This window comes from Lepidochelys olivacea, assembly GCF_965140295.1.
Source record: "Lepidochelys olivacea isolate rLepOli2 genome assembly, chromosome: 18".
NCBI lineage: Eukaryota > Metazoa > Chordata > Testudines > Cheloniidae > Lepidochelys > Lepidochelys olivacea.
This window is the reverse complement of record NC_140428.1, coordinates 7,066,046-7,078,096: the sequence shown is the minus strand read 5'-3', so window position 1 is coordinate 7,078,096 and position 12,051 is coordinate 7,066,046. Positions and strand designations below refer to the sequence as shown.

General features: G+C 42.1%; 1 protein-coding gene across 10 annotated transcripts in view; it reads left to right on the top strand.

Annotated features, from left to right (window-relative positions):
- EIF4G3 (eukaryotic translation initiation factor 4 gamma 3) overlaps positions 1 to 12,051 on the top strand; it is a 440,166-nt gene that overhangs the window by 405,906 nt on the left and 22,209 nt on the right. For all 10 annotated transcript variants that reach the window (XM_084651415.1, XM_084651414.1, XM_084651413.1 and 7 more), the window contains 2 exons: positions 1,116 to 1,214; positions 7,577 to 7,723. In XM_084651415.1, coding sequence (XP_084507541.1) covers positions 1,116 to 1,214; positions 7,577 to 7,723 — 246 coding nt within the window. The remainder of the gene's footprint in view (positions 1 to 1,115; positions 1,215 to 7,576; positions 7,724 to 12,051) is intronic.

Below are 12,051 nucleotides of genomic sequence, written 5' to 3'. Positions count from 1 at the left end.
GTATTGCCATTTTCTCTATATCATGTGGGAGAAGAACAGGGAGAGGAGCCATGATCTTGTGGTTAAAGCACAGCCTAAAGTCAGAAGATCTGGGTTCTATTTCTGGCAGAACCTTAGGTAAATCATGTAAGCCAAAATTTTCAGTGTTGGGTGCCTAAAGTCAGGCATCCAACACCATATTTAGTCACCTAAATCTGAGGCTTGAGTCACAGAAATACTGAGCACAAGCAGCTCCCACTGACATCTATAATCTACCTCTGAAAATCAGGCCACATTTATAAAGTCTAACTTTAGACACCCAATAACTCATTTGTATGAGGATAATAATACCTTACCAAACATGTGTTGTGAGGCTTAATTCATTAATATTTGCAAAGTATTTTGAGATTCTTGGGTGGAAGGCACTAAAGAAGAGCTTATTACTATCACTGTCTTCAGTATTGTTTATTATATATATAAACATTTTGGGGATTTCTAAAAAGTCAGGCATGACTGGACTGTCAGATGCAGAAGGTTGTACACATACTGTTGTAAAGGTAATTTTCCGTAGATTTACAATGAATTGTAGGATTTAAACTGTGACCTTGTCACACACATGACGTTGAGGATTGATCTCCATACAAAAGATATCCATGTAATCATGATTTTTCTGAAGTAGACATGCTCTAACTTTATTCATGTAGAGGGATGGAAAGATAAGTAATTTCTTACTAGGGCACAGCAAGTCAGTGGCAGAGCTAGGATTAGAACCCGATGCATTTGAGTCCCCGTTCTGTATCATGTCCACTGGACCACACTTTTAATATGGTCACTTTATTGTAGATGATCTTTGGTCATGTTGTTGCAAACTCCATATATCACATCAAGCCAGCCATATTTATTACACATCATTGTGGCATCTGTGCATCTTACAAGGTACAACGTTTACCTGTAAAAGGTAGGATATTATATATAACTTCTCCAGCACAGGCTTTCTGGAAGTTTTCACATCTTGGCTAGGCATATTTTTGGATGGCTAAATGATTATTTATTTCTCTTTATGCAGCACCATTCCAGCCTGTTTAAGCTCCTGTACTTTTCAGATTTAAAAATGAACAAATTGCTTTGTGTTTTAGAGCCATAAGAAAGTAGGAGCCTTATGGAGGGAGGCTGGCCTCAGTTGGAAGGACTACTTACCTGAAGGGGAGGATATACATACCTTTCTCACGGAGCATGTGAGTTGAAAGCAAGTTTCTTCTAGAGAAGAGCGCTGTGAGATATATTTGTAGGATACATTTGGCCCATTGGTTTGTATTTTATTTTTACTTTGAGTCCTAGTTGTTCATTTCAATTCCATCCCTAAATATTGTCAAAATGGAACATGAAGATGAACTACTCCAGTCATTCAGATTAGGTTTAGGCAGTACATTTGGTGGAAGACACCAAAGGAACACTTGAAAGTGATGTGGGTGATTAAAATAATGGCACTCTTCCCTTGAGTCAGTACTGAACCAGAGGCCCAGCATGATTTTAGGGAGCACTGTGCTACTGGAAATGCAACGTAAAACCAAGATCTGAGAACTAATGATCATTATAGATTCTATGTCACATTTTGCAAAAATAGTGTATTAGCCTTAGCTTCCGGATAGGGCTGTCAATTAATCACAGTTAACTCACACAATTAACTCAAAAAAATTAATCACGATTTAAAAAATTAATCACAGTTTTAATCACACTGTTAAACAATAGAATACCAATTGAAATTTATTACATATTTGTGGATGTTTTTCTACATTTTGAAATATATTGATTTTAATTACAACAGAGAATATGAAGTATACAGTGATCACTTTATATTATCATTTTTATTACAAATATTGGCACTATAAAAATGATCAATAAAAAATAGTATTTTTCAAATCAGCTCATACAAATACTGTAGTGCAATCTCTATCATGAAAGTTCAACTTACAAATGTAGATTTTTATTGTTGTTACATAACTGCATTCAAAAACAATGTAAAACTTTAGAGCCTGCAAGTCCACTCAGTCCTACTTCTTGTTCAGCCAATTGCTAAGGCACGGTCTACAATACGCAGTTATTTCGGAATTAGCCGAGTTACTTCGAAATAAAACTGATTCCTTCCACATGACCAAACCTTTTCGTTTTAAAGGGCTCTTTAATCCGATTTCTGTACTCCACCTCGGCAAGTGGAGTAGCACTAAAATAGAGATCGCAGTTCTGGGTTACAGGTACTGTGGACGCAATTCGACGTTATTGGCCTCAGGGAGCTATCCCAGAATGCTCCCTTGTGACCGCTCTAGACAACACTTTCAACTCCGATGCACTAGCCAGGTAGGCAGTAAAAGCCCCAGGAACTTTTGAATTTCCTGTTTGGTCACCATCAGCTCAGGTGAGCATCACAAGAGACCATGCAGTCCCAGATTCGCAGACAAGCTCCAGCATGGTCCGAATGGGAGGTACTGGATCTCATTGCATGTTGGGGAGACACATCTGGTATGGCAGAACTACGTTCCAAAAAAAGAAACGCAAATACGTACACTGAAGTCTCCAGGGCCATGGCGGAAAGAGGCTACTCCAGGGACACAGAGCAGTGTCGTACAAAAATCAAGGAGCTCAAGCAAGCGTACCAAAAAGCCAGGGAGGCGAACAGCGCTCTGGGTCACAGCCCCATACATGCTGCTTCTACCATGAGCTGCATGCAATTATGTGGGGTGATGTCACCACTACCCCACCACTGTCCATGGACAGCTGCAAGGGGGGAGTAGCACAGAGCGAGGAGGATGAGTGTTCGGAGGACGAGGAGGACAGTGCACAGGCGGCAAGTATGGAATCCGTTTTCCCCCCTAGCCAAGAACTGTTCTTAACACTGGAGCCAATAGTCTCCCCCCACTCCCAAGGCATGCTCCCGGACCATGACCCTGGAGAAGGCACTTCTGGTGAGTCAGAGCTTGATCAGAGCCACACTGTGGAGGGTGGGGGGAAACCCAGCCGCACTGGGCTGTTCATGTTTAGTTTAAAGGGCTCATAGCATCATCGGAGTCACGCAGTGGGGGGTGGTGAGGGTGTTGTGTGAAGCGATCATCCCAGAGAGCCTCCTTTTATATGGCAAACCCACAAGGCATAGCTTGCTATGGGAAAGGGGTCCCGGCAGTTTGAAAGCATTGAAATGAATATGGAAGAAGCAGAACCCCGCGTGCCCCTAGGGTGTACCATGGCTGCCTGCAAGCTGAATTCTGTTGCCTGGCCGCATGTGATGGCTTACTCACACCAAAGTGGCAGACACTTCAGTATAAGAGGCAAAATGTGACCTTGTACAAAAAGAACATGTGCTGTGTACTATGAATTGCCTGTTTCACTGAGAAAGCGTGTCCCCTTTGTTGTCTAAAATGTGTCTTTTAAAATACTACCCTCCCTTTTTCTCCTTCCACAGCAGGTGCAAATGTTTCAACGCGGCCTCTATCTACTCCATCCCAGAGGCTGGTCCAGATTAGAAGGCAGAAAAAACAAACTCGGAACGATATGTTTGCCGAGCTCATGCAGTCGTCTCTCACTGATAGGGCCCAACTCAATGCGTGAAGGCAAACAATTGCGGAGACGCGTAAAGCGTTACATGAATATGAAGAGAGGAGGGACATGTGCAATGAGAGCAGGCAGGATGCAATAGTCAAGCTCATGGGGGAGCAAACTGACATGCTCCTCTGTATGGTGGATCTATGCAGGAAAGGCAGCAAGACCACAGACTGCCGCTGCAGCCCCTGTATAACCACCCTCCCCAGGTTCCATAGCCTCCTCACCCAGACGCCCAAGAACGTGGCGGGGAGAGGGAGGAGGCTACGGGGACCCACACAGTCAACCCCAGAGGATTGCACAAGCAGCAGAAAGCTGGCATATCCTAAATTTTGATTTGGTTTCTGAACTTGTCCTTCCCTCCTCCTCCACACCCCTAACTCAATACCCCCTTTCCCCATCTAGCTTCTGATTTCTCTCAGTGTTTTTTGCAACAAATAATAAAGAACGTTTTTTAAACAATTGTGACTTTATTTCCTTTCATATATATAGGGGGCAGGTAACTTTAAGAGAAGCAAACACTACTGTCACACCGTACCCTGGCCAGTCATGAAACTGGCTTTCAAAGCTTCTCTGATGTGCAGCACACCCTGCTGCTCTCTTCTAATCGCCCTGTTGTCCGGCTGTGCAAAACTGGCCGCCAGGCGAGTTACCTCAACCTCCCACCCTGCCAAAAATGCCTCCCCCTTACTCTCACATATATTGTGGAGCACACAACAAGCAGCAATTACAATTGGAATATTGGTTGTGCTGAGATCTAACCAAGTCAGTAAACTGCGCCAGCGCACTTTCAAACGTCCAAAAGCACATTCTACCACCACTCTGCACTTGCTCAGCCTATAGTTGAACTGCTCCTTACTACTGTCCAGGGTGCCTGTGTACCGCTTCATAAGCCATGGCATTAAGAGGTAGGCTGGGTCCCTGAGGATAACTATAGGGATTTCAACATCCCCAACAGTAATTTTCTGGTCTGGGAAGTAAGTTCCTTCCTGCAGCTGTTCAAACAGACCAGAGTTCCTGAAGATGCAAGCGTCATGCACCTTTCCTGGCCATCCCACGCTGATGTCAGTGAAATGTCCCTTGTGATCCACCAGTACTTGCAGAACCATGGAAAAGTACCCCTTGTGGTTTATGTACTGAACGCCCTGGTGTTCCGGGGCCAAGATAGGGATATGCGTTCCGTCGATGGCCCTGCTGCAGTTAGGGAACCCCAGCGCATTAAAGCCATCCACAATAGTCTACACATTTCCCAGAGTCACTACCCTTGATAGCAGCTGGTCAATGATTGCGTTGGCTACTCGCAGCACATCAGCCCCCACTCCAAACTGATTCCCGACTGTCTCGGGCTTTGCAAGCTTCCACAGGGCTATGGCCACTCGCTTCTCAACTGTGAGGGCTACTTTCATTTTGGTGTCTTTGTGCTTCAGGGCAGGGGAAAGCAAGTCACTAAGTTCTATGAAAGTGGCCCTACCCATATGAAAGTTTCTCAGCCACTGGGAATCATCGCATACCTGCAACACTGTGCGGTCCCACCAATCTGTACTTGTTTCCCAGGCCCAGAATCGGCATTCCATGGCATGAACCTGGCCCAACACCACCATGATCTCCCAATCGCCACATGCCATGCTTCTAGGAACGTCTGTGTCCATGTCCTCATCACTATCGTAATCGCACTGTCATCGCTTCCTCACCTGGTTTTGCAGGTACTGCACATACTGCTGGATAATGCGCAAGGTATTTACAATGGTCAGAACTGCAGCAGAGATCTGAGCAGGCTCCATGGCTATGGCACCTGCACAGGTAATCCTGGAAAAAGGGCGCAAAACATCGAAGAGCAGAGTTGCAGCGGAAGAGGTGCTGTTCGGTTCACGATAGCCCAAAAAAGGCGGGAAATGGTTGTCTTCTGTAGCTTTCATGAAGGCCGGAGCCCAGGACAGACAACATGGAGAAGCTCGGAAGCACGGCAATAGCAGGAGAGCAGAGTTGGCAGCGGAAGCTGTGCTGCTTGGTTCATGATGGCTGAGCAGAGTTGGCAGAGGAAGAGAGAGTAGATAGTAGAGATTACATAGGAAGATGAGAGGAAATGAATAGTGGATTCATAGTAGCAGGAGAGCAGCGGTGCACCGTCTGCTGAAAGCAGTATGGCGTCTGCATGCCAAAAAGGCGCAAAACGATTGTTTGCCGTAGCTTTCACGAAGGGAGGTGCGACTGACGACACACACCCAGAAACACCCACAAGAATGTTTTTGCCCCATCATGCTCTGGGAGCTTAACCCAGCATTCCAATGGGCGGCGGGGACTGCGGGAACTGTGGGATAGCTACCCACAGTGCACCGCTCTGACATTCGATGCTAGCCTTAGTACTGTGGACGCTCTCCGCCGAATTCACGCGCTTTAGTGGGGACACAGAAGACTGAATGTATAAAATCACTTCTGAAAATTCGAATAGAATAATTTTGAAATAATTTCGTACTGTAGATGTACTCTAAGACAAACAAGTTTGTTTACATTTACGGGCGATAATGCTGCCTGCTTCTTATTTACAGTGTCACCTGACAATGAGAACAGGGGGTCACATGGCACTTTTGTAGCCGGCATTGCAAGATATTTACTGTCGGATATGCTAAACATTCATATGCCCCTTCATGCTTCAGACACCATTCCAGAGGACATGCTTCTACGCTTACGATGCTCGTTACAAAAATTATGCATTAATTAAATTTGTGACCTAACTCATTGAGGGGAGAATTGTATGTCTCCTGTTCTGTTTTACCCGCATTCTGCCATATACTTCAGTCTCAGATGATGATCGTTTTAAGATTTGACAAAACGCAAAGAAGGTACCAATGTGAGATTTCTAAAGATAGCTACAGCACTTGACCCAAGGTTTAAAAACCTGAAGTGCCTTCCAAAATCTGAGAGGGACAAGGTGTGATGCATGCTTTCAGAAGTCTTAAAAGAGCAATACTCCGACAGAGAAACTACAGAACCCGAACCACCAAAAAAGAAAATCAACCTTCTGCTGGTGGCACCTGCCTCAGATAATGAAAATGAACATGGATCAGTCCGCACTGCTTTGGATCATTATCGAGCAGAACCCGTCACATGGAATGGTGGTCGAAGTATGAAGGGACATATGAATCTTTACTGCATCTGGCACGTAAATATCTTGCAACACCGGCTACAACAGTGCCGTGCAAATGCCTGTTCTCACTTTCAGGTGACATAAACAAGAAGTGGGCAACATTATCTCCTGCAAATGTAAACAAACTTGTTTGTCTGAGCAGTTGGCTGAACAAGAAGTAGGACTGAGTGGACTTGTAGGCTCTGAAGTTTTGCATTGTTTTATTTTTGAAAGCAGTTATTTTTTGTACATAATTCTACATTTGTAAGTTCAACTTTCATGATAAAGGGATTGCACTACAGTACGTGTATCAGATGAATTGAAAAATACTATTTCTTTTGGTTTTTACAGTGCAAATATTTGTAATCAAAAATAAATACAAAGTGAGCACTTACACTTTGTGTTCTGTGTTGTAATTGAAATCAATATATTTGAAAATGTAGAAAACATCCAAAATATTTAAATAAATAGTATTCTATTATTGTTTAACAGTGCGATTAATCGCTGTTAATTTTTTTAATCACTTGACAGCCCTACTTCATGACCAAATTCCAGATCTGGTATTTGCATTCTGGCTCCCTGTAGTTTCAATTAGACAAGGTATATGTTTTCATTTCATGGGTTAAAGTGTAGTGGAGCGTTGCACTGTGCCACTTTTTTCTTCAAAGGTGGCTGCATTTCCTTGCTGGATGAAGTGATCCCTCAGTATAGATTGTACGTCAGTGTGTTGTTTGTAAATTGCTCTGATTCTTTGAAATGAAAGGTAGGACATACGTCATTACAATGATAAAACAGAATAAAGTGTTGTTTGTTCTTTTTCCTTAGTATGATTCAGTGTAGAAAAGCATATTTAATCGTTTCTCATAACTTCTAATGTTGCAGAAGTTGGACTTCACAGTGTCTGACTGTTCCAGTTCCTCAGAAGCACTTTCAGAGGAAGAACTCTCTGCTGACGAACTGAACAAACAGCTAGAAAAACTCATTATTGAGGACAAGGCGAACGATGAACAAATCTTTGATTGGGTAGAGGTATAAACACTGTTTTCACTGTACCTGTGCATTAACCATCTTTATAAACATTTTCCCAGCCAACAGGATCACCTCTATCTTTTGCCACCTCTTTGTTTTGCCCCCCTGCACTGCTCACCCCAGTCTGATATTGGTTCTCCAGGAATAATATAGCCAAGTGCTAGCCACTAGATCTAGTCACTGTCACAGAATAACTTCTCTGTTGCTTCATGGCTTCCAGTTGTGGTTAGTTGTTGATAGATGTTAAGGGTTAATATAATGAAGGGGTAAAATAATTAATTTACTGTATTTATTTAAAGTTTTTACCTTGTTTCCTGTTTGTTGTTTTGTTCGGATTTTAATTGCTTTATTTTTTGGAGGTTTTTGTAAAAACTATAACTTTTAAAACAAAGAGAGAGAAAGCAGAAGTGAGGAGAGGCAGGGGAAGGAAGGTGAAGAGCAACCTGGGAAGGTAGGGAGACCTGAGCCAAGAGAGATTTGCTAGCAACCCGGCATGTGCATACCTTATTAAACTCTCTGGGGCTTAACAGTGAGGGGTTAAGGGAGTTTCCTAGCTTGTGGCTATCTGTCATGTTAGGTTGTGATTTATACAAAGGACACCTTGCTTACCTACCAGATTAATGGTCGGGGTCATCAGTGTAGTCAGGTGGTAATAGATGTTTGGCTGTGTGTGTGTGTTCCCTCTGTGTGACGACCCAGCCCTGTGCAAACAGCTGACTCTGCAGACCTCAAGCAAACTGGCCAATGACCACAAAATCCATTAAGGAACAAAGGCATCCAGCCAGGTTTATTGTCGACAAAGCACAGTACTAGTATCCTACAGACACTACTGGACCACTAATACATGTATGTCCGTAACAGTGCACCAGCTCAGTAAATGGTGGGACTTTCTGTTCCTCCCTAGGCCAAACAAAAATACTCCCTCAGAGATACATCTTTATACCCTGATACAAACAAGTTAGTACTGTCCCTCTGACATAGTTACTGCCCCCTAACTTGGCTAGTTATCATCCATCACCTTGTATATGTTGGTTTGATCAAAACATTTCTGTTACGTACTGTCATCCTGACCTTATCTTTTAGGAGGGGTCAGTGTGTTCCTGTTATCCTTGGGGAATGTTTTTGTTCCATCCTCGATATCGGAATGTTCTGGTACTACTTGATATCGAGATGTGTTTGTGTGAGTACTCTGTGACTAGCAATTCTTCGGAATGTGTATTTTTGCAATATCAGTCCTGTTCTTGCCAGATTTTGTCAGCGGGTCCTGCCTCATACCAGGCCTCTGCTTCAAGGGCTTAGGTCTCAGGCTCTCTTCCTACTACACCAGTCTCCAGGGAACCAAGCAGAAATGCTCATAACCACCACCAATTCATCTCTGGATAAGGCATATAGTATTTGTACAGTTGACCACTCTGCATTCTTCAGTTCACAAAGATTATTAAATTTCCATAAAGCATCCGCCCTATGGCCTGACATCTTAAGGACTTTCCCAATATACGCTTTGGAACAGTAAGATTCAGTACAGTTACAGCAGAAAATGGCCATTTCAATTTTATCTCCATCCTAAGCACAGGAGAGCAAGATATAGATATTGTTGTAAAATCAGCATTTGCCTAGAGATAAAGAATATAATTTGCAGGAAGAAAAGGTTAACTTCTTTAAAGTTCTCTTATTTTTTTGTCTGGATCCTTATTTTGAAGGCTAACCCATTATCTGATAATGGCCTGTTCAAATGTATAATTTTGTGAAAACATGTTTTCAATTATCAATGACATTTTAAACCTGGTATGCTATAACAGTTTATTTTCCAAGTATGGGGTGAAATTGGTTGGTTTTCTTCCTGACATTATCTGTGCCCCATTATGAGATTATTTGGCTTCCCATGCAACAGTGGAATTCTTTGCAAACAGTTACCCACTGGAGATGCATGTGCTCCGCTCTGTTCCAGTATTTTAGAACCAAGAGTATAAAAGCCTGCACCCACCCACTGTCTCTTCTCTAACTCTGGGCACATCCTTTAAACCAGATTTTAACCTCTATGTCTGAAATGATGCTAAACCAGATTTGTCCTATTGGCATAATAGGCATCATGGAAACTTGATGGAATGACGATAATCAGTGAGACACAGTGATAGCAGGGATCAAAATATAGAGAAATGACAGAGTAGGTCATGCTGGTGCGGGAGTGGCACTATATGTGAAAGAAAGCAAGAGTCAAATATAGTAAAAAAATGAATCAAACTGTCCCATAGAATCTTTATGGCTAGAAATACCATGTTTGTATAATAAGAGTATACCAGTAGGAATATACTACCGACCACCTGACCAGGATGGTGATGGTGAACTGCTCAAGGAGATTAGAGATGCTGCAAAGGCAGAAAATGCAATAATAATGGGGGATTTCAGCTATCCTCATATTGACTGGATATATGTCACCTCAGGACGGAATGCAGAAATAAAATTTCTAGACACCATAAATGACTGCCTCTTGCAGCAGCTTGCCCTGGAACCCAGAAGGGGAGAGGTAATTCTTGATTTGGTCCAAAATGAAGCACAAGATCTGGTCCAAGAGGTAAAGATAGCTGAATCGCTCAGTAAAAGCAATCACAATATAGATTTAACATCCTTGTAGGGGGAAATATGCCAAAGAAAACCACAACAGTAGTGTTTAATTTCAAATAGGGGAACTACACAAAAATGAAACTAGTTAAATGGAAATTAAAAGGAACAGTCAGAAGAGTGTAAAGCCTGCAAATTGCAAGGAGAGACTATTGAAAAAACATCATCACAGAGGCTCAAACTAAAGGTATACTCCCCTCCCCTGAATTCTACCATGGCTAAACAGCCAAGTGAAAGAGGTGGCTAGAGGCAAAAAGGCATTCTTTAAAAACTGGAAGTCAAATCCTAGTGAGGAAAATAGAAAGGATCATGAACTCTGGCAGTCAAGTGTAAAAAGTATGATAAGACAGGTGGAGAAAGAACTTGAAGATCAACTAACTTAGGATACATAAATGAACAGCAAAAAAATTAGTAAATCAGAAGCAGGAAACCTGCCAAACAGTCAGTGGGGGGTCACTGGATGATCAAGGTGCTAAAGGAGCACTCAAGACAAAGCCATTGCAGAGAAGCTAAATGAATTCTTAGCATTGGTCTTCACTGCAGAGGATGTGAGGGAGATCTCTACAGGTGAGCCATTCTTTTTAGGTGACAGATCTGAGGAGCTGTCCCTGATTTGAGGTGTCAGTAGAGGAGGTTTTGAAACAAAATGATGCATTAAAATTAAAATTGATACATTATTGATATAAGTCACCAGGACCAGATAGTATTCACCTAAGAATTCTGAAGGAATTCAAATGTGAAATTGCAGAACTACGAATTATGGTATGTAACCTATTGCTTAAATCAGCCTCTGTACCAGATGATTAGAGGGTAGCTAACGTAACACGTGTTCTTTAAAAAGGTTCCAGAGCCAATGTTGGCAATTACAGGCCAGTAAGTTCACTTCAGTACCAGGCAAATAGGTTGAAACTAAAAACAAAATTATAAGACACAGAGATGAACATAATATGTTGGGGAAGAGTCAACACAGCTTTTGTAAAGGGAAATCATGTCTCACCAATCTGCTAGAATTCTTTGAGCATGTAGGCAAGGATGATCCAGTTAATAAGGTATAATTAGACTTTCAGAAAGCCTTTGACAAAGTGAGCAGCCTTGGGATAAGAGGGAAGGTCTACTCATAGATCAGTAACTGGTTAAAAGAAAGAAAACAAAGAATAGGAATAAATGGTCAGTTTTCACAATGGAAAGAGGTAAATAGCGGGATTCCCCAAAGATCTGTACTTGAACCTGTGCTTTTCAACATATTCATAAATGATCTGGAAAAAGGAGTAAACAGTGAGGTGGAAAAATATTTAGATGACATAAAATTACTCAAGATAGTTATGCCTAAGGCTGACTGCGAAGAGTTGCAAAGGGATCTCACCAAACTGGGTGACAAATGAAATTCAAAATAATGCACGCTGGAAAATATAATCCCAATTACATATACAAAGTGATGGGGTCTAAATCAGCTTTTACCACTCAAGAAAGAGATCTTGGAGTCGTCATAGGTAGTTCTCTGAAAACACCTGCTCATTGTATAGAGACAGTTAAAAAAACTAATAGAATGTTAGGAACCATTGGGAAAGGGATAAATAATAAAGCAGAAAATATCATAATGCCATTATATAAATCCACGGTATGCCCACACCTTGAATACTGGGTGCAGTTCTGGTCACCCCATCTCAAAAAAGATATATTAGAATTGGAAAAGGTGCAGAGAAGAGCAA